At 48.5% G+C, this 23,277-nt stretch overlaps 1 protein-coding gene across 1 annotated transcript in view; it reads right to left on the bottom strand.

The window, feature by feature from the left end:
- Positions 1-15,959, bottom strand: part of cerkl (CERK like autophagy regulator) — a 171,551-nt gene extending 155,592 nt beyond the window's left edge. Inside the window, exons 1-2 of the mRNA XM_069936236.1 lie at positions 15,858-15,959; positions 15,490-15,772 (exon numbers count right to left, since the gene is read on the bottom strand). Coding sequence (XP_069792337.1) covers positions 15,490-15,772; positions 15,858-15,959 — 385 coding nt within the window. The remainder of the gene's footprint in view (positions 1-15,489; positions 15,773-15,857) is intronic.
- Between the last annotated feature and the right edge of the window lie 7,318 nt (positions 15,960-23,277).

Genomic DNA, 23,277 nt, shown 5'->3' on the forward strand with positions numbered 1-23,277 from the left:
GTAACGGCAGCACTGCTGCTAGTGTGGACCTAGGGGGAGTGAGGAATGGAAATACAGGACTCCCGTGTAGTCTAACTGCCATCAGTTCAGCACAGGCATTGAACGACCTGTTAACGGTAGTTTTATTTAAAATCCCATAACCGCAGGGTCTCCACCTATGATCGGCAGCTGCCACATGGGGTTGCAGACTCCAAGGGAGCAGAGGACTATGCAGGGCACCAGAAAAACAGGAGAAAAATCCCCTGTCTGAGAAGGAGAAGCAGAGGAGACAACCCATGGGATGGTAACCACTGCAGAAGACCATTGAGGGGGTTCTGTGGCTGAAAGACCCGTGCATGAGGTGGGCACCTGGCGACTTGAGGCGAAGAACCCACGGAAGCTGCGGGCTGTTGGAGACTGGCTCAAAACTGGCTGAAGGGGTACCAGGTATTGGAACTGGGATCCGAGGGGATGCCGAAGGTGCTGAGGGGTTCCTGACTGTGTCGGAGGTTTGGATCTGGAGCTCAGGTTACCAATGGTTTGGATGGACTACGTATTGCTTCGGAAACACTGGAGGTGAATCTAGGAACCCTTGGTGACTCTGGGAGAAACTCTCCTTTGCTTCTCCTTCTCTTACTGTAAAGTGGCCCTTCAGTCAATTTCTGTCGATGGCAAATCTGTCTGCCTTACAGCAGGCAAGAATAATTTCATGTAATAGGACACTTTATTACAATGACAATAAATTGAACCTTGATCTAATGGATGGACTCTAGACTGTGGTCTTACATTCTTCAACAGACTACCAGTCGGCAGAATTCCTGCACCAACATCTCAGTGTGCAAAAAGAAACCAGTTTCAGGCAGACCAAAGTGGGTCTTTCACAGAGTTGATGGTCTGCCTGGATGTTGATGTCTGACTCTGTATGTCCTCGGGAACAGCCTGTAAAGCAGAGTCCTCTGTCCGAATCTGCAGAGCTGGGTGACTGTCTCCACTCCACAGCAGTCATTTTGCAGTGAGTGTACATGTTCTGACTGGGAGGGCTCCTCTCATTGCCAGCCAGGCCAAGTCCTGGCACTTGTTTGTGAGCACTGGTGAGAAGCCATTCTGCCAAATGACCTAGACGTTCTGCTTCAAGAAGCACCCCACTATGTCCATAGAGTCCTCATCTCTCATTGTCTGCAGGATGTTCATGCTAACTGATGGCATTATGGTCAAAGGCATTTGTCCAGAAAAAACTTTTCCACAAAGGATGGATGGTTTGGGAAAATCCAGCAGACTGGGATACTCCCTGGTCCCTACCAGGCTCATTCTTTGAAACTCCTAGGACAGATAGAAACTCAGCACATAAAGGCACTTGGTGCCCTAGTACTTTGATTCCGTACACAACCTGATGCAGCCACACACTGAGGTGGCCATCAGGATGAGGGCCACGCTGCATACACCCTTGTCGCATTATCTGGCAACTTGCACATGGCGACCCTTCGGACCCTTGCCATCTTGGATCCACATATGAACCAGAATACTGCTCTGGTGAATGTCAAGGCAGAGGTGTGGGTGATGGGCTACACCTGTGCTACGTACGAAACTACCGAGAGTACCTCGCACCGAAAGACCGGGTTCTTCCCTATTACTTCTGGTGGACCATTGCAATGTGCTCTAACCAATTTATGTTGTTAGGAATTATGCATAAAGAGCAAGCAACAGACAATGAAGCAGAGAGTATTTAATTTTAAAACATTTTTATTTCTAACCCTTAAACCATAATCTTAACTTTTAAGCCATCCTTAACACTAAATCTATCCCAGACTATGCTCAGGGGTGTGTGTGCGCATGTGACAGACCCAAACCATTACACTCCAGGCCAAAATCTAAAAAGTTACTTCAAAGTTCAGTCTTTTAAATTCAGTGTTGAAGCGTAGACCTTTGGAATTTGATATCCAGAATTAATGATGAGAAGACTGGAGTTGTGGCTGCTACAGATTCAAGAATTCTCCTCTGAAGAAATGTCCACAAGCCGTGGTCAAAACACTCCTGTGGTCCTTTTGTAGGCAAGGCTCGAGCTGGGCAGCCTCCCCAAAGCTTTCAAATCCCTGGCACCAGTCTCTCCAAGTGGTCCTTCAGTTAGTCACATTCAAAATGAAGCACTTTGCTTCCCAAAAAGACCCTCCTGCCACAGGTCAATCCACTGAAAAGAACCAGTCGTTCAGAGCATACTTTGCTCTGAATTCCACAGAACGGCTGGTCACAAGAGCTGCTTCAGAAAAGCTGTTCTCTTTTGCAGGCAGTATGGTTCTCCCTTGTAAAAATCAGTCTTTGCAAATGTATCAGATCTGGAACAGACTGTGACAAGCCTTCCCTCTGTTCTTTCCAATCTATCGAATTGTCGCTGGACCCTGACTTGTGATGGTGCTTGTGTGAAATGTTAACTGTGACCCTTCAGTTCCTCCTGTCTCATCCTCATGACCACCTTAGTGTGTGGCTATATCAGGCTGTGCATGGAATCAAAGTATAAGCACCAAGTGCCGCTGTATCTGTCCCAGATGTTGCCAAGGAGGAGTCTGGCCCCTTTGCCGTGCAATGTCCCAGTCAGCTAGACTTTACCACCGTCCCTATCATCTGGTGGAACACCTCAGTGCCAGGGTTCACAAACAAACACCAGGACTTGGCCTGGCTGGCAGTGAGAGGAGTCCTCCCAGTCAGAACATCACTCAGAACAATGCACACTGACTGCAAAATGCAGAATGCAGATTCATGAAGAATATGTGGAGAAGATGCAAGGGTCCCTGTCACAGTTCTTCCCTAGCAGCAGCGTGACAGAGGATTCTCTGATCTATGTGCTGCTCCCAGAGTCAGACCTCCAAAATTGCTGGAAAGATCAACAACTCTGAAAGATGCACTTTGGTCTGCTCAAAAACCTGTTGGTTTTGCAGAACACAGATGTAATTAGGGAAATGCAGTCAACAGGCACATTCCAGTCTGCAGGAGTACATTGGCTTGGTGCAGTCAATGTGAGGACATTGGTGGCAAGGATCACAGTCTGGAATCCTTCTGTGCCAGGCATTGAGGGGCTGTGTCTGAGCAGAAGCCCATAAAAATAAAGGGGGATTAACGACAAGGAACCACAGTGGTGCAAAATAAAAATTAATGATACAATGTACCATGATAGAAATGTATGGGTACAAAACTAAGGCTGGGGAAGAGAATTGGAACAGTTTTCCTTCTGTAATTAATTTATTGTGGAAAAAAAATATATTTTTGGTTAAAAAAAACCCTTTGGAGGATGTGATACCTTCAGAGATCCTCCAGTATTTTTAACTATAAACAAATGTTATTTGATTACACAAGGACACAAATTGAATAATTTTATCCCTGCTACCTTTCTCAATCCTGTGATACAGAAATACAGGGCCCACTATAATATGGTCAGGTGCATGTAGAATTGCTTCTACCATATTATTTGCCTCCAATTCATAAAGCAACAATAACGAAGTGGCTGCCTGCTGCAACGACCTTTCTCACCATCCCTATGTCATGTGAAGCTAAGACTTCTTCCTTACGGAAACATTCCATGCTGCAACCCTTCCTTTGATTTCTCCTTTTGACCCAATTCAGGTGTATAGTCTCAACCTTGCTGCTGCAGACATTAATCTGTCTGCCATGGCATCTTTAAAGGTAATCTAGCAACATCATTCTTTGCATTCCTGTAACATGGTAAATGATAGTGGAATGAAGTCAAAGACCACCAGTAACTTTATTGGTACAGCTTTGTTCTGCAGATCAACTATGGTCACTGAGAGTTATTTTGAAGCGTTATAAATTAATTAACAGAAAAATGATAAATTCCCCCCCCCCACCAAAAGGTTTGCTTCCTGAAAATAAATTGGAGATTATGATAGACAACTTCAAACTGAACACAAAGATAACTTCAGATTTGCTGTATCATGTAGGAAAGTTGGAGAAACATTAAATTAACTTTTATTAAATTTAGTATGTTTAATTGCATAATGATACTGACAGTGTCAGTTTAACTGATTTAAAAATGTTTTCCCACTGATTTTCATTTTTACTCATCACCAGATGCCTCTCGTGCCATTGTCCAACAATAGTCGGCCAGCTTTGATGAAATCCAATTGCCGTGATACCGCTTTTCCATGGTCGCAATGTCCTGGCGAAACCTTTCACCATATCCGTCACTGATGGCACCAAGATCAGTAGGGAAGACATCCAAGTGCCACTACAGAAATAGGAATTTTCAATAACATAATGCACTTTGTTTGTATGCTTCAAGCTAGCTGTCAATCACATGGATATAATTTGGTAGTTAGGTTATATCTGAAAAAAAACTACATGATCAAAAAATGTTACGGTGGTTTCGGTGATCAGCAGCCCCAAATCCATAAAATACACCCAAAAATGTTCAGGAAGCAAAACCTTCATTGTCCAATGTAATCAGTAGACCCAGAGCACTACAAGACACTGGTTAGGTACATCTAGATCGGGGTTTTTTTGAAAATTTTATTTATTGAACCATGATGCACATGTTAAAAAATACATGAATAAAACAAAGAACAATGCACAAAATACATATATGAAATTTTAAAATTAATCCCCTACAACCCCTCCTGACCCCTTCCTAACCCACCCACTCCAACTCCCTTGGGAGAAGAGGCCAGAAAGGCAAGAAGAGGCCAGAAAGGCAAGAAGAGGCCAGAAAGGCAAGAAGAGGCCAGAAAGGCAAGAAGAGGCCAGAAAGGCAAGAAGAGGCCAGAAAGGCAAGAAGAGGCCAGAAAGGCAAGAAGAGGCCAGAAAGGCAAGAAGAGGCCAGAAAGGCAAGAAGAGGCCAGAAAGGCAAGAAGAGGCCAGAAAGGCAAGAAGAGGCCAGAAAGGCAAGAAGAGACCAGAAAGGCAAGAAGAGGCCAGAAAGGCAAGAAGAGGCCAGAAAGGCAAGAAGAGGCCAGAAAGGCAAGAAGAGGCCAGAAAGGCAAGAAGAGGCCAGAAAGGCAAGAAGAGGCCAGAAAGGCAAGAAGAGGCCAGAAAGGCAAGAAGAGGCCAGAAAGGCAAGAAGAGGCCAGAAAGGCAAGAAGAGGCCAGAAAGGCAAGAAGAGGCCAGAAAGGCAAGAAGAGGCCAGAAAGGCAAGAAGAGGCCAGAAAGGCAAGAAGAGGCCAGAAAGGCAAGAAGAGGCCAGAAAGGCAAGAAGAGGCCAGAAAGGCAAGAAGAGGCCAGAAAGGCAAGAAGAGGCCAGAAAGGCAAGAAGAGGCCAGAAAGGCAAGAAGAGGCCAGAAAGGCAAGAAGAGGCCAGAAAGGCAAGAAGAGGCCAGAAAGGCAAGAAGAGGCCAGAAAGGCAAGAAGAGGCCAGAAAGGCAAGAAGAGGCCAGAAAGGCAAGAAGAGGCCAGAAAGGCAAGAAGAGGCCAGAAAGGCAAGAAGAGGCCAGAAAGGCAAGAAGAGGCCAGAAAGGCAAGAAGAGGCCAGAAAGGCAAGAAGAGGCCAGAAAGGCAAGAAGAGGCCAGAAAGGCAAGAAGAGGCCAGAAAGGCAAGAAGAGGCCAGAAAGGCAAGAAGAGGCCAGAAAGGCAAGAAGAGGCCAGAAAGGCAAGAAGAGGCCAGAAAGGCAAGAAGAGGCCAGAAAGGCAAGAAGAGGCCAGAAAGGCAAGAAGAGGCCAGAAAGGCAAGAAGAGGCCAGAAAGGCAAGAAGAGCCAGAAAGGCAAGAAGAGGCCAGAAAGGCAAGAAGAGGCCAGAAAGGCAAGAAGAGGCCAGAAAGGCAAGAAGAGGCCAGAAAGGCAAGAAGAGGCCAGAAAGGCAAGAAGAGGCCAGAAAGGCAAGAAGAGGCCAGAAAGGCAAGAAGAGGCCAGAAAGGCAAGAAGAGGCCAGAAAGGCAAGAAGAGGCCAGAAAGGCAAGAAGAGGCCAGAAAGGCAAGAAGAGGCCAGAAAGGCAAGAAGAGGCCAGAAAGCAAGAAGAGGCCAGAAAGGCAAGAAGAGGCCAGAAAGGCAAGAAGAGGCCAGAAAGGCAAGAAGAGGCCAGAAAGGCAAGAAGAGGCCAGAAGGTAAGAAGTATTTACTAAGGGCACTTACCAGGGGAAGGTTAATTAATTAACTAATTGGTTAGTAGGCCAATAAATAGGAGGGGAGCGCCCCAGGCGAATGAGTGGCGCAGTGAAGGAGTGGGACTTCCAGGCTTTGATGAAAGCAGGCGAGGAGATAGTGCCTATGTCAAGCAGGGCTGAGGAGAACTGCTGCAGAAAGCAAGGTAAGTAGAGAAGGTAAGGATACTCAGTGTGTAATTCTATAAGCTGTAAATTGCTCCAGCTGTGGGATAGAAAAGTGGCTGAATAGGCAGGAGGCAAAGGGTTGAAATTAAGGATTCCCATTCTGGATGGCTGCCTGTAACTAATGGTGTTCTACAGGTGTTGGTATTGGGACTTTTGATGTTTACAATTTATACTATAGATTTGGATTGTGGTATGAATGGTTCTGTGGACAAATTTGCGGATAACACCAAGATAGGTGGCGGAGCAGGGAGTGTAGTAGAAACTGTAAAGTTGCAGAAGGATACAGACAGGAGACTGGACAAAATTATGGCAGATGAGATTTTAACATTGAGAAATGTACAGTTGTACACTTTGGCAGTGGAAAACAAACAGGCAGAATACTATTTGGATGGGATGAAAATTCAGACCTCAAGTGTGCAAAGGGACCTGGTGTCCTCGTGCAGGGAAACCTAAAAGTTAACGACCAGATGAAATTGGTAGTGAAGAAAGCAAATGCTATGTTGGCATTCATTTCAAGAGGAATAGTGTACAAGAGTAGAGATGTTAATGAGTCTCCATGGGGCACTGGTGAGACCCCATTTGGAGTACTGTGTGCAGTTTTGGGCCCCCTATCTTAGAAAGGATATGACGTTGTTGGAGAGGGTGCAGAGATTTACTAGGAGGATTCCCGGAATGTAAGGGCTAACGTACGAGGAGCGTTTGGCAGCTCTTGGGTTGTATTCATCGGAGTATAAGAGAATGAGAGGAGATCTCAGAGAGGCATTTTGTATTTTGAAAGGTTTAGATAGGGTGGATGCAGGCAAGATGTTTCCCTCGGTGGGTGAATCGAGGACAAGGGGTCATAGTCTGAAAATTAGAAGTTATCCATATAAAAGAGATTAGGATGAATTTCTTTGGCCAGAGGATCGTGGATCTGTGGAACTCACTGGCACATACAGCCGGGAAAGCCAGATCACTGGGAGTATTTAAACAAGAAATAGACAAGTATCTCGTTAGTGAGGGCATCAAGGGATATGGGGGAAAAGCCGGAAATTGGAACTAGTGTGGAGTAGCTTTGTGTAGATTTACAGAACAGACTTGATGGGCCTAGTGGCCTAGTTCTGTTCCTTCGTCTTGTGATCTAGTGACCTACCCCAAAAGAGGAAAGGAAAAAGAGATCACATAACAACAAAATTTAATCAGTCAGTTACCAATGGTTTACATCCGGTACCGCACGGATGGCAGTCTCTTCAATCTGAGGCGCCTGCAAGCTCACACCAAGACACAAGAGAAACTTGTCCGTGAACTACTCTTTGCAGACGATGCCGCTTTAGTTGCCCATTCAGAGCCAGCTCTTCAGCGCTTGACGTCCTGCTTTGCGGAAACTGCCAAAATGTTTGGCCTGGAAGTCAGCCTGAAGAAAACTGAGGTCCTCCATCAGCCAGCTCCCCACCATGATTACCAGCCCCCCCACATCTCCATCGGGCACACAAAACTCAAAACGGTCAACCAGTTTACCTATCTCGGCTGCACCATTTCATCAGATGCAAGGATCGACAATGAGATAGACAACAGACTCGCCAAGGCAAATAGCGCCTTTGGAAGACTACACAAAAGAGTCTGGAAAAACAACCAACTGAAAAACCTCACAAAGATAAGCGTATACAGAGCCGTTGTCATACCCACACTCCTGTTCGGCTCCGAATCATGGGTCCTCTACCGGCACCACCTACGGCTCCTAGAACGCTTCCACCAGCGTTGTCTCCGCTCCATCCTCAACATCCATTGGAGCGCTTACATCCCTAACGTCGAAGTACTCGAGATGGCAGAGGTCGACAGCATCGAGTCCACGCTGCTGAAGATCCAGCTGCGCTGGATGGGTCACGTCTCCAGAATGGAGGACCATCGCCTTCCCAAGATCGTGTTATATGGCGAGCTCTCCACTGGCCACCGTGACAGAGGTGCACCAAAGAAAAGGTACAAGGACTGCCTAAAGAAATCTCTTGGTGCCTGCCACATTGACCACCGCCAGTGGGCTGATATCGCCTCAAACCGTGCATCTTGGCGCCTCACAGTTTGGCGGGCAGCAACCTCCTTTGAAGAAGACCGCAGAGCCTACCTCACTGACAAAAGGCAAAGGAGGAAAAACCCAACACCCATCCCCAACCAACCAATTTTCCCCTGCAACCGCTGCAATCGTGTCTGCCTGTCCCGCATCGGACTTGTCAGCCACAAATGAGTCTGCAGCTGACGTGGACTTTTTACCCCCTCCATAAATCTTCGTCCGCGAAGCCAAGCCAAAGAAGAAGAGAGTAACACCACTACTATGTGGCGAGGGGATTTAATAATTCAACCCCATATAATTCAAATACAGGCTGCCAGTTTTACAAAAAAATGATCATGTAATTTATTTGTTATCTTTTCCAATGACCTCAACTCCATATGCCATCTCTAAATACTCAAATCAGTCTCATTTTTCCAGACATTTTCTAGCCACAGCTAATGCCAATCTCAAAAAAAACAATTTGAAATCTATTTAATTTTAATTCTCAACTCAGCCTCTTAATATTACCCAACAAAAATACTAAAGGATCTAATGAAAATTTCACTTTCCAAATAACTTCTAAAAATTCCTTGTTTATTCCTTGTTTCACATGACCAAGTAGAATGTAAAAAAAAAACCTACGTCTTTATGACACCTAAAACATAAATCCGAAGAAATAAACTTATATTTCCTCAATTTTTCCGGAGTTAAATATAATTGATGAATAAAATTATAATGAATTAATCGACACCTTAAATTTACAATTTTAGTCATACTATCCCTACCTAAATTCATCCAGTCATCCTGAGCAATCAGTATACCTAAATCTTTCTCCCATTTCAATCTAGATTTATGTACATCCATCTTAAGCATTTTATTCTATAATAAAGCATACATCTCAGATATAAATCCCTTCTTACCACCCTCAGTAACTTTCAAATTTTGATTGTAAAGTATGCCCAAAATTATCCAACAATAAAGCTTAATTTGATAATAAGAAAAAAGAGTATTTGAAGATGTATCGTATTTCTCTTTCATTCTTTGAAAAAAGAAAATATCCTGCTTCATAACAATCTTGCACCAATTTAATACCCTTTTGATCCCATAACTTCAAAAGGTGTTAAGTGGAAAAGTTTAATTTTGATACAAAGGAGTTTTACCTGAAATTTTGCCTTGAGTTCATATGGCTTCATGTTTTTTTTTAAACCATAAATCCATTAAGTGTTTCAAACAGGTAAATTATAACTACTCAATAACTTCGGATTCCGTCTATAAATAAACTGATCCATCTTCTTCTCACCAATTAAAGATATCAGCCCATATCAAAGGTTTATCTACTTCAAACATCCTATTAATAAATTTCAATTGTGCTGATTCATAATAATTTGGAAAATTAGGAAGTTGATAACCTTACCATTTTATTCTTCCATAAAAATTTCCTCACCAAGGCATTTAAATCCTTAAAATATTTTTGAGGAATCTTACAAGGAATAGACTAAAAAAAATACTGAATTCGAGGAAAATATTCATTTCGATATAATTAACTCATCCTATTGATGTAATCGGTAAATCTTTCCATCATATTTAATTTTGGACAAATAATTTAATTCATATAAATGATTATAATTTGATCTCTTATAAAATTACAAAATTCAACATTTTTCAACAACCAAGAATTAAATCTCCATCGATATATATTATCAATTCTCTCTGAACTAGTACATGTTATTAATAACAAAGAATGAGCAGGCAAAATCCTACTTATATTCAGCCTTCAATACCCAGCCTTGCAGTTGTGCTGATACCAAAAATAAATCCATTCTAGAATAAGAATCATGTTGAAATGAATAAAATGAAAAATCTTTCTCTTTAGAATTTAACCTTCTCCATATATTTACTAAATTCATACCTTTCATTAGGCACCATCAATTGTTTAGCCATTCTAGTCTTTACTACTGTTTTTGGACATTTATCAAATAATGGATCCAAACAATTAAAATCTCCTCCTACCATAATTTTTTCATATGCTTGATTTAAATTAAGAATTCAACATAAATTTCTCATCCTCTATATTAGCAGCATAAACATTCATTAAAGTCCAAGACTCAGAAAAAATTTTACAATTAACAATCAAAAGTCTACCAACTGACTCAATAACTGATTTCCAATTTAAAAGATAACTTTTTATTAACCCAAATAGCTACTCCTCTTGCTTTCGAATTAAACGAAGATGCTATAACTTGTCCAACCCAATCTCTTTTCAATTTCTGATGTTCCTTCTCAGTCAAATGCGTCTTTTGCAAACAAGCAACATCAACCTTCAATTTTTTAAAATATATGCCAATACTCTCTCTCTTAATCAGATTATTAAGACCATTAACATTAAAAGTAGCAAAACTTAAATTAGCCATCATTACAATTCACTTCAAAAACCACCTTACCACACAATGAAATTCCTCTCCATAACAACCACACAAAAAAAAGACTAAATGATCTCCTCAAAAGAAAAATAAACTCCATATATACTTCAAAAAATACAGTATTAACCCTCCCCCTTCAATTATGCAGGAGTGACCAATGCCACAAAGTGATCAGTAGTCAAACCAGCAGCCCCACCCCCCCACCCACCGAACAGAACAAAAAAAAAATTCAACAAATCATTTCAGGTATGATATGCTTCCTCCAGATTTCCATTAACTTGATCATCAACAATTTCAATATCAATCAACTGCTGAGATTCCTTCTTTCGCCTTCCATTCTTCCCCTTCTGAAATGGATCAGACTGTTGGAAAAAACTTTCTTGACTTTTCATGTTTATTATCCGGTAGAGAATTAGCAAATGTGAGACTTCAGAACTGAGATTGAAAGTCTCCATAAAAAACATAGCAGGATATCAAAAAGCAAACTCCACAAAACAGCTTTAGCAGAATTAAATTCTTTACGATGTTTAATAACAGCTTGACTCAAGTCAGCATAAAAGAAAACTCTATTATTCTTAACCACCAAGGGGCCTTGAATACTTCTCACATTTTGAACTGCAACTCTGAAGATCAATTCTCTATCTTGATAGCGTAAACATCTAATCAGGATAGAACGTGGAGCTTGACCTGGAAGAGGTTTCCTTCCTGTCGCTCTATGAGCTCTATCCAATTCCAAACCTTTCGGAAAATATTCTTTCCCCAAAACTTCAGGAATCCAATTCTGAAAAAAATTGAACCAGATCTTCAAAATCTTCCGGAAGACCAACAATTTTAACATTATTCCTTCGACTTTGATTCCCCAACGCATCAATTTTCTACAATAAATAATTTCTACAAATTTTCTGTATTTGCAGTTTTTCATTTTTTTTTCCTTAAGAGTTTACAGTCAGTACAGGAGCTATAAATTCCGTCTGGCCCACAGGGAAAAAAGTCTCGGGGTTGTACTGAAAATGATGTCATGAATGTTCTCTGACAATAAATTTGAACTTTGAAGTTAGAGAAAGCTTAATCTGGGCGTTCAACCATTATTGGGGCAGCAATAGATAATAGTAGGAACCGTGGCTGGATAGAAAGATAGAAGCCAGAGATTTTTTTCCACAATATATATCACACCAAACTACAGAAAATTATCCAATTCTCCCTGTAAACAACCACAAACTTTGCAAGAGCAATCAACCTGCATCTCATGTCTATTTTGGAAATCCTGAATTACAGAACTGCTGCAGCAGACATAATCCCTAACCCAATAACTATTTTAAAAGTAAAACTTGTCTCTTCAAAAAGATTACTTGAAGTTGAATGAAAAGTTTGATATTTTCAAAAATAATTTTTAATCCACTATTGAACAAATTAGGTTTTGTGCCCTTTAACCAATCTGCATATTGACCACTGCAAATGAAATTAAAACATTTAAATTTAAGTACTTAATTGTGCTCCTGGACACGACTTTGTAGCCATTGTTTTTTTTCCCCCCTTGTAAACCCTGGAATACTTACAGTACACATCTCAACAGACAAATTACCAGAATACACAGGTGGAGAAACACAAACTCAAATGCAGCATTCCATCAATAAACCATTGCCCCAACCTGTCATGTTAGAAACCAGTATTCTCAATTCTAAAAGCGAGGGAACAATATGCCAGATCACTAGGATTGCGACAGTGTACATTTGCATCACTTCCAATAATCCACAGGAACGTTCAGATGACGGGTCTATTTAGTCTACTCTTCACAAGTTCATTGAAGTGCCGCACAAAGAAGGTGACCTCAGTTGGCCATTTCATGTCAGGCCTCCACCTTGAGACTGGATACAGGAGCAGATAGAAAACTAAGAACTTACCTTTCAGACAGTAGCCCTAAAAGGCGGCTCCAGCGTCCCATTCATATCCAGAGGGGCCTCGTAGTGTACTCCAGATCCGACTAAGGCAGGGCGACTGGGGCCATAGCACCACCCGTCATAAAAACACGGCAGAGCAATGGCCATCTTCCCTACCCGTAATCCCCAGGCAGCTGGAACCGCTCTGTGGTTCCTAGAACAGTTCCAGCTGCCTGGGGATTATGGGTAGGGAAGACAGCCATTGCTCTGCCACGTTTTCAAGCCGCAGAGAGCAGTCCAAAGGCCGAAGCAGTCCGGAGTGGCTGTCCCAGCCCACACTAACTGTCCCCGCCAATTATTCCTCTCCAAGAGGGGACGGATTTAGCGGCTCGGAGACTACCTCTGCACATTCAGAGAGGTACATGGTTATGCGTTTGGCAGAGGTTCTCCGTCTTTACATTTGGACTTTGCCCGATCTGAAAGTGCCTAGTGTGAAGCTACAACAGTATGAAGATTGGAGGGTCAGATCTTAAGCTCAGGTTACCAATGATCTGGAATGGACTCTATGTGGCTGCAGGTGTACTGTGGGGGTGAATCCATGGACACTTGGTGACTGGGTGGTGGGGGGAGGGAAAAGACCTTCTTTTGCTTCTCTTTCTCTACCATAAGAGGCAATTGGCAATTTCTGCTGATGGCAAATCTGTCTGCCTTACAGCAGACAAAAGCATTTTCGTGTAATATGAACTCTTTTTAAAACGTGACTATAAATTGAATCTGGTCCTTTGAACTGCGGCCTCTATGATACTAGGAATTTAAAGAGGTAACAGATATTCACAGGCTTGCCCTCAGCAGTCACATGCTGAGCCTCACCATTGTTCTTGGAAACCTGTTCCTCAAGGGAAGTGCAAAGAATTACCCGAATGGTGAAGGAAAGGTAGCCACAAAGTTAAAGAGGTGAAGGTCACTCAGCAGGAAAGGTGACCATGGCAAGTGGAGAGCTGAGAGACCCTCACAGGCTGCTGGCTGCTGGAGAATGGCTCATGGAAACCAAGCATCAGGAGAAAGATTGGAGGGTGCAGAGCCCAAGGAGGGCTCCCGTAAGGGCCTCGGGTGCGGAAAGCTACTCGATTGCATTGGAGTTTTGGATCTGTCAGTGGATCGAGCAAGAGGCTATGCAGTTATAGAGGCTGTGGGAGCCCTGAAGTCAAAATCATACACACTTAGGTGTCTCCTCTTATTGTTGGTGACAAGGCAATGTTAGCGGTGCCACTGTGTGGGCCTTTACAGCAGGCAAAAGTTGATGGATTTTGTGTATTAGTATTGGAATTTATGTAAATTTTTGATTGCACAAAGTTAAATCACAGATTTGGACTTTGGTCATACATTTCTACTTCGGTCTTTTCCATTGAACTTCTGCTTCAGGCTATTGATTACTCTGTTTTACATTAAACGAAGTGCTTTATATCACAAGAACTTTGCTTTCAAAAACTACTTTCAATGGATTTTTCAGAATCTGGTTAACTTGGCGACCTGAACACTAACTAAAAGAGCATCTGAGCTAGCCCTTTCATCTGCAGCACAGATCCATTCACCCCCTCCCTCCTCCCCTCTCCCCCCTCCTCCCCCTCCTCCCCCCTCCCCCCCCTCCCCCCCCCTCCTCCCCCCCCCTCCTCCCCCCCCCTCCTCCCCCCCTCCTCTCCCCCTCCTCTCCCCCTCCCCCTCCTCTCCCCCTCCCCCCCTCCTCTCCCCCTCCCCCCCCCTCCTCTCCCCCTCCCCCCCTCCCCCCCTCCTCTCCCCCTCCCCCCCTCCTCTCCCCCTCCCCCCCTCCCCCCCCTACCCTTCCCCCCTCCCCCCCTCTCCTCCCCCTCCCCCCCCTCCTCATCCCCCTCCCCCCCTCCTCTCCCCCTCCCCCCCTCCTCTCCCCCCTCCCCCCCCTCCTCTCCCCCTCCCCCCCTCCTCTCCCCCTCCCCCCCTCCTCTCCCCCTCCCCCCCTCCTCTCCCCCTCCCCCTCCTCTCCCCTCCCCCCCTCCCTCCCCCTCCCCCCTCCTCTCCCCCTCCCCCCCTCCTCCCTCACCCCTCCCCCCCTCCTCTCCCCCTCCCCCCCTCCTCCCCTCCCCCCCCTCCTCTCCCCCCTCCCCCCCTCCTCTCCCCCTCCCCCCCTCCTCTCCCCTTTCCCCCCCCCCCCTCCCCCCCTCCCCCCCCCCCCCCCCCCCCCCTCCCCCCCCTCCCCCTCCCCCTCCCCCCCCTCCCCTCCCCCCCTCCCTCCCCCCTCCCCCCCCTCCTCTCCCCCTCCCCTCCCCCTCTCCCCCTCCCCCTCCCCTCTCCCCTCCTCTCCCCTCCCCCCCTCCCCCCCCTCCTCCCCCCCTCCCTCTCCCCCTCCCCCTCCCCCCCTCCTCTCCCCCCTCCCCCCCTCCTCTCCCCCTCCCCCCTCCTCTCCCCCTCCCCCTCCTCCCCCCCCTCCTCTCCCCTCCCCCCCTCCTCCCCCCCTCCTCTCCCCCCCTCCTCTCCCCCTCCCCCCTCCTCTCCCCCTCCCCCTCCTCCCCCCCCCCTCTCTCCCCTCCCCCCTCCCCCCCTCCTCTCCCCCTCCCCCCCTCCCCCCCTCCTCTCCCCCTCCCCCCCTCCCCCCCTCCTCTCCCCCTCCCCCCTCCTCTCCCCTCCCCCCCTCCTCTCCCCCTCCCCCTCCCCTCCCCCTCCCCCCCTCCCCCCTCCTCTCCCCCTCCCCCCCTCCTCTCCCCCTCCCCCCCTCCTCTCCCCCTCCCCCCCTCCTCTCCCCCTCCCCCCCTCCTCTCCCCCTCCCCCCTCCTCTCCCCCTCCCCCCCCTCCTCTCCCCCTCCCCCCCTCCTCTCCCCCTCCCCCCCTCCTCTCCCCTCCCCCCTCCTCTCCCCCATCCCCCCCCGGCCCCCCCGCTGCTGCGACCACCCACCTGCAGGGGTCTCGGGCTCGATCTCGGTCCATTCCAGCCTGTTGGGTGTCAGCATCACATCGCAGCTTCTCTTCTCAATCTCAAATATCCCCCTGCAGATGGGGCCGCTCCCCGCGCCCGGGGGGCTCCAGCCTCCCCCCGCCGCCCCCTCGGCCGCCCCTCGGAACCACGTCAGGGGCGTCCGCCGCCGCGGGCTGATGCCGCTCCCGCTCCCCCCGCCGCCGCCCCCCGCCGCCGCCCCCCGCCCCGGCCTCGCACCAGGCGACCCCGGGTCTCCGGCGGCCTTCAAACATCTTCACTGCTGGAAGTGGGCGGGACATCGCCCCCGGCCCCGCCCCCGGCCCGGCCCCGCCCCCGGCCCGGCCCGCCCCCCCGCCCAGACAGCGCCACGCCTCCGCGCGCGGCTCGCTCAAGGACGCATGCGCGTACCGTCCACTCTCTGTCGCGGGCTCCCGGGTCCCCACCCTCATTCCAACTGCCCAATGGGAGCAATTCGGGCGGGGCGGAAGGGGCGTGTTACTCTAGGGGGCGGGGCGTGTTTACAACTAGGGGGCGGGAGTGTTACACTAGGGGGCGGGCATGTTTACACTAGGGGCGGGGAGTGTTACTCTAGGGGGCGGGGCATGTTTACACTAGGGGGCGGGGCGTGTTACTCTAGGGGGCGGCGCGTGTTACTCTAGGGGGCGGGGCATGTTTACACTAGGGGGCGGGGCGTGTTACTCTAGGGGGCGGGGCGGGTTACTCTAAGGGGCGGGGCGTGTTACTCTAGGGGGCGGGCGTGTTACTCTAGAGGGCGGGGAGTGTTACTCTAGGGGGCGGGGCCATGTTTACACTAGGGGGCGGGGCGTGTTACTCTCGGGGGCGGGGCGTGATACTCTCGGGGGCGGGGCGTGTTACTCTCGGGGGCAGTGAGTGTTACTCGAGGGGCGAGGCGTGTTACTCTAGGGGGCGGGGCGGGTTACTCTAGGGGGCAGGGCGTGTTACTCTAGGGGGTGCGCGTGTTACTCTAGGGGGCGGGGCATGTTTACACTAGGAGGCGGGGCGTGTTACTCTAGGGGGCGGGGCGTGTTACTCTAGGGGGCGGGGCGGGTTACTCTAGGGGGCGGGGCGTGTTACTCTAGGGGGCGGGGAGTGTTACTCTAGGGGGCGAGGCGTGTTACTCTAGGGGGCGGGGCATGTTACTCTAGGGGGCGGGGCGGGTTACTCTAGGGGGCGGGGAGTGTTACTCTAGGGGCGGTGAGTGTTACTCTAGGGGGCAGGCGTGTTACTCTAGGGGGCGGCGCGTGTTACTCTAGGGGGCGGGGCATGTTTACACTAGGGGGCGGGGCGTGTTACTCTAGGGGGCGGGGCGGGTTACTCTAGGGGGCGGGGCGTGTTACTCTAGGGGGCGGGGCGTGTTACTCTAGGGGGCGGGGAGTGTTACTCTAGGGGGCGAGGCGTGTTACTCTAGAGGGCGGGGCATGTTTACACTAGGGGGCGGGGCATGTTTACACTAGGGGGCGGGGAGTGTTACCCTAGGGGGCGGGGCATGTTTACACTAGGGGGCGGGGAGTGTTACTCTAGGGGGCGGCGCGTGTTACTCTAGGGGGCGGGGCATGTTTACAATAGGGGGCGGGGCGTGTTACTCTAGGGGGCGGGGCGGGTTACTCTAAGGGGCGGGGCGTGTTACTCTAGGGGGCGGGGCGTGTTACTCTAGAGGGCGGGGCATGTTTACACTAGGGGGCGGGGCATGTTTACACTAGGGGGCGGGGCGTGTTACTCTCGGGGGCGGGGCGTGATACTCTCAGGGGCGGGGCGTGTTACTCTCGGGGGCAGTGAGTGTTACTCGAGGGGGCGAGGCGTGTTACTCTAGGGGGCGGGGCGGGTTACTCTAGGGGGCGGGGAGTGTTACTCTAGGGGCGGTGAGTGTTACTCTAGGGGGCAGGGCGTGTTACTCTAGGGGGCGGCGCGTGTTACTCTAGGGGGCGGGGCATGTTTACACTAGGGGGCGGGGCGTGTTACTCTAGGGGGCGGGGCGGGTTACTCTAGGGGGCGGGGCGTGTTACTCTAGGGGGCGGGGCGTGTTACTCTAGGGGGCGGGGAGTGTTACTCTAGGGGGCGAGGCGTGTTACTCTAGAGGGCGGGGCATGTTTACACTAGGGGGCGGGGCATGTTTACACTAGGGGCGGGGCGTGTTACTCTCGGGGGCGGGGCGTGATACTCTCGGGGGCGGGGCGTGTTACTCTCGGGGGCAGTGAGTGTTACTCTAGGGGACGGGGCGTGTTACTCTAGGGGCGGTGAGTGTTACTCGAGGGGGCGAGGCGTGTTACTCTAGAGGGCGGGGCATGTTTACACTAGGGGGCGGGGCATGTTTACACTAGGGGGCGGGGCGTGTTACTCTCGGGGGCGGGGCGTGTTACTCTCGGGGGCAGTGAGTGTTACTCTAGGGGACGGGGCGTGTTACTCTCGGGGGCGGGGCGTGTTACTCTCGGTGGCAGTGAGTGTTACTCTAGGGGACGGGGTGTGTTACTCTAGGGGACGTGGAGTGTTACTCTAGGGGGCGGGGCGTGTTACTCTAGGGGGCGGTGAGTGTTACTCTAGGGGGCGGGGAGTGTTACTCTAGGGGGCGGGGCATGTTACTCTAGGGGGCGGAGCGTGTTACTCTAGGGGGCTTGCGGCAGGGAGTGTTACTCTAGGGGGCGGGGCGTGTTACTCTCGGGGGCGGTGCGTGTTACTCTCGGGGGCGGTGAGTGTTACTCTAGAGGATGTGGAGTGTTACTCTAGGGGGCGGAGAGTGTTACTCTAGGGGACGGGGCGTGTTACTCTAGGGGATGGGGCGTGTTACTCTCGGGGGCGGTGAGTGTTACTCTAGGGGACGGGGGGTGTTACTATCGGGGGCGGAGAGTGTTACTCTAGAGGATGGGGAGTGTTACTCTAGGGGGCGGAGAGTGTTACTCTAGGGGACGGGGCGTGTTACTCTAGGGGATGGGGCGTGTTACTCTCGGGGGCGGTGAGTGTTACTCTAGGGGACGGGGGGTGTTACTCTCGGGGGCGGAGAGTGTTACTCTAGGGGACGTGGTGTGTTACTCTAGGGGACGGGGTGTGTTACTCTAGGGGACGGGGCGTGTTACTCTAGGGGGCGGTGAGTGTTACTCTAGGGGACGGGGAGTGTTACTCTAGGGGGCTTGCGGCAGGGAGTGTTACACTAGGGGGCGGGGCGTGTTACTCTAGGGGGCGGTGAGTGTTACTCTCGGGGGCGGTGAGTGTTACTCTAGGGGACGGGGAGTGTTACTCTAGGGGGCGGGGCGTGTTACTCTTGGGGGCGGAGAGTGTTACACTAGGGGGCTTGCGGCAGGGAGTGTTCACTCGGGGGAGGGTTGGTGGGGAGTGTTACACTAGGGAGCAGGGAGTGTTACTCTAGGGGACAGGGTGGCAGGTAGTGTTAATCTAGGGGGTGGGGCCGTCGACAGTATTACTCTCGGGGGCGGGGCGACGTGGAGTATTATTTTAGTGTCAGGGCAGCGGGGAGTGTTACTCTCGAGGTGGGGCAGCGGGGAGTTCTATACCTGGGTGGGTTGATGGGGAGTATTACTCTCAGGGACTTGGCCGCAGGGTGTTTTACTCTCAGATGTGGGACAGTGGGGAATGTTAATCACAGGGGCAGGGCGATGGGGAATGTTGCTCTTGGGGGCGGAGCAGTGGGGAGTGTTTCTCTCGGGGATGGGACGATGAGGAGTATTTCTCTTGAGGACATGGCAGAGGGGAGTGTTAATCTCAAGGGCAGGGCGATGGGCAGTGTTACTCTCATGGATGGGAGATGGGGAGTGTTACTCTTGGGGACAGGGCAGTGCGGAGTGTTACTCCCAGGGACAGGGCAATGGGGAATGTTACTCTCAGGGATGGGCCAGTGGGGAGTGTTACTCTTGGGTACAGGTCGGGGCGGTAGATGGTATTATTTGGGGTTGGGGCGGAGGGGAGTGTTACTCTCGAGGAAAGGTCGGGATAGTAGAGTGTGTTACTGAGGCCGGGCGGTGAGGAGTGTTACTCTCGGGGATTAGGCAGTGCGGAGTGTTATTCTCAGGAATGGGGCGATTGGCAGTGTTACTCTTGGAGACAGGGCAGTGGGGAGACCTACTCTGGGGGACAAGGCAATGAAGAATGTTACACTCACGGATGGGAGTGTGGAGTGTTAATCTCAGGAACAGGGCAGTGAAGAGTGCTGCTCTCTAGGACAGGGCAGTGAAGAGTGCTGCTCTCAATGACAGGATAGTGAAGAGTTAGGAGTTAGGATGCTGAGCTAGATTACTCTTGGAGGCAAGGTGATTGGGAGTGTTACTGGCTGTCGATTTGGTGGGGTGCACTACTCTTCTGGTCAGGCAGTGAGGAGTTTTGCACTCTGGGTCAGAACAGTGGGCAATGTTACTCTTTAGATCAGGGCAGTGAGGACCACTACTCTCAGGGGTCAGCAGGAAATGGGAAATGTTACACTCCAGGTCATATTGGTCACAGGGTCAGAGCTGCGGGGAATTTCAGAATCAGTAACGGAATTATAATTTATTGTCATGAACAAGTCACAAAATTTGGTGTTTTGCGACAGCGTTACAGGGCAAACATTCATATACACCACCTTTCAACAATAAATTTTTAAAAAAGTGCACAAAGAGGTAAGGCAGTGTCTTTGGTTCATTGATTATACAGAAATCTGATGGCCGCGGGGAAGAAGTTGTCTTTGTGCCGCTGAGTACTTGTCTTTACGCTCCTGTACCTGTTCCCCGATGATAACAGAGTGAAGAGGTTGATGGGGATCTTTGAGGATTGAGGCTGTTTTTTTAAGACACCAACTCTTGTAGATGTCCTCGATGGAGTGAAGTCTGATGCCTGTGATGTCGCAGGCCGAGTTAAAAACCTCTGGGGTTTTTTCCTTGTCTTGAGATTTGGTGCCTCCACACCAGGCAGTGAAGCAACCAGCCAGAATGCTCTCCTCTGTACACCTGTAGAAGTTTTCAAGAATCTTTGGTGACATATCGAATCTTGTCAAACACTTCACAAAGTATAGCCGCTCAATGGCAAATTTGTAGATAGCATCGTAATTGTGCCTGGTCATGGGTGTATAATGAGTAGAGCAGTGGGCTAAGCACGCATCCTTGGGGTGCGCCTGTGTTGTTAACCAGTGAGGAGGAGACGTTGTATGAAATTCTTACTGACTGTGGTCTTCTAATGGGAAAGTCAAGGATCCAGTTGCAGAGGTCAATACAGAGGCCCAGAGTTTGTAGCTTCTTGACCAGCACCGAGGGAATAGTGGTATGGAAGAGTAGCCATATGTATGATTTGCTGTTTTCGAGGTGATCCAGAGTTGAGTGGAGAAGCAGCGATATTGCGTCTGCTGTCTGAATGTTACAGGGTTAGGGCACTGTGGTATTTGACTCCGAATGGGGCATGTTACTCCCAGGGTTGATAGAAGGCAGAGAATGTTACCATCTAGGTCAGGCCTGAGAGAGTAATATTTTCAGGGCAAGAGAAAAGGAGAATTCTTTTCAGAGTACGAGCATCGTGTGGGGTAGAATAACACTCAGGCTCAAGCAGTGAGAAATGTTGCTTGAGGTCAAGGTTGGGGGATGTTATGCTCAGAGTCTAGGCAGGACAATGTTATTCTCAGGGCCAGGGGAGAGGGAAATATTACTGTCATGGTCAGAACTTCAGGAAATGCTATTGGGATCGGGACATTCTGAGGAGGTGGGGAGAATAACATTCCCCATTGCCCCTTCTCTCAGAGTCAGGGTGTTGTCAGTGCCAGAGTAGGATGGAAGTGTTACTTTCACAGTCAGGCTCGGGGAAGCATTACTTTCAGGGTCAGGGCAGGGTGGACTTCTTTTCTCTCTGGGTATGTTGCTCCCAGGTATGTTATTGACTGGTCATTGCCTCGGTTATTTAAATATATTGGTGGAACAGAGGAGAAGCAAATGCAGATCAAATACAAGGCAGACAGTAAGTGCAGTTTTCGATTGAAATGATTTTATCTGTTAACGGAACACAAAATCTTGTCACGTCGCTGGTGAGGTATAGGATGTGGAAGAATAAATATGAAAGGAAAAAACTTAAATTTTATACACTATGTTTACATTTACTAACTAGAACGTTTTAGGCTTTTTAAATGGTGGTAAATTCTGTCAACGTAGATGATGCTATGAAATTCAAGCTGGAAGAATGAACTAACGTAAAGATTTGGAAAGAAAAAAATGAGGTGAATGGTGCAATTTAAAATAATATTTTAATAACAGGTTGTGAGGTTGTAGGAAACAAAATCTTTAATGGTGCTGATTCATGTAACCAAAGCAGTTAATTAAACCTGCTGGTTGTTGGACTTTATAAATAGACACAGCGTACATAGCAAAGTTAATCTGGATAGTTTGGGTTTGTTTTCTTTGGAACAGAGCCTTGGAGATTGATTGGACCAGAAATGAAGAACCATCATTAGTAGAAAAGCAGTGAATATTCTTGTTATTAGGAGAGGAGATCAAATCGAGGGAAATAACAGCCGAATTTAAGATTTCACTGGACAACGAGAATATTTCTTCCTGAATGCTTTTGGGCATATTTTATGGATTTCAGACCGCTGACCATGAAAATCACCTTAAGATTTTCCAATCACACACTTTTTTTTTCAGATTGAACCTATTTTACAAACTACATCCAGCTGATTGACAACGTGCTTCAAGCAGACGAAACTATGAAGGGCAACATGCCACTGAAAGTTTATTTCCTGCATTCGCACTTGGACGTCTTCCCTGCTGATCTTGGTGCCGTCAGTGATGAACATGGTGAAAGGTTTCATTGCGGCCATGGAAAACGGTATCAGGGCAACTGGAATCCATCACTGCTGGCCAGCTATTGTTGAACACTGACACAAGAGGCATCAGATGCTGAGTACAAACAAAAATCAGCGGCAAAACGTTTTTAGGTCTGTTGAACTTATGCAGAGGGTCAGCGATTAAACATGCAAAATTCAAAAAAAGTTAATGTCATGTTTCTCCAAGTTGTCTATCATAATTCCCATTTTTTTTAAAGGAAGCAAACCTTTTGGAAAAAAAAAGTGTAATTTGTCTCTGGTACCTTAAATGTTGATCACCATTGGATACAAATTTAAGGTAATGAAAAGATTTAAAATCTGATTAAATTTGGTATTTTGTTGTGTATCTGGTGGGGTCTCAAAAGTAAATATTCTCTGAAGCAACATGCAACCCTTTCGGAGCAAACTTTCAGCCAACAAGCATCCCAGTCATGCCTCGCCTGCAGCAGCTGTTCAAGAAAGTTGGGTTTGAATAAAATGGTGGTGCCCAGAACGAAGAGCCAGCCAATGCCACTAGCCGCCGGGTTGACTCTCCCAAAGTGTCTCCCTCTCCCCTCTATATGTTATTAAGTATATTAGTAAAGCTTTATCTGTAAACGTGGGGAAGGTGTTCATTATGACGGCCACACAGTTACAATCAGAGCCTGTAGATGTAAAATCTAGGACAAAAAAAAATCAGTTTGAGGAACTCAGTGATTCAGGCAGCATCCATGGAGGAAAATGGACAAGTCCCGCAGCAGGGTTTCAACTGAAGTGTCAACTGTCCGTTTTCCTCTTACTGCTTGACCTGCTCATTTCCTCAAGGAGGTGGCAAGTTGGTGGTGAGACAAAATATCAACCATGACCTTAGTGGGTAATGTAGCAGGCACATGGGGTGAATGGCTTGCTCCTGCTTTAATTTCTTGCGCTCTTGCATGTTGGCACAATATGTTAATTGGTCTGCTACTTACCAGTAGTTTAAA

The sequence above is a fragment of the Narcine bancroftii genome, chromosome 4 (assembly GCF_036971445.1).
Source record: "Narcine bancroftii isolate sNarBan1 chromosome 4, sNarBan1.hap1, whole genome shotgun sequence".
Taxonomy (NCBI): domain Eukaryota; kingdom Metazoa; phylum Chordata; class Chondrichthyes; order Torpediniformes; family Narcinidae; genus Narcine; species Narcine bancroftii.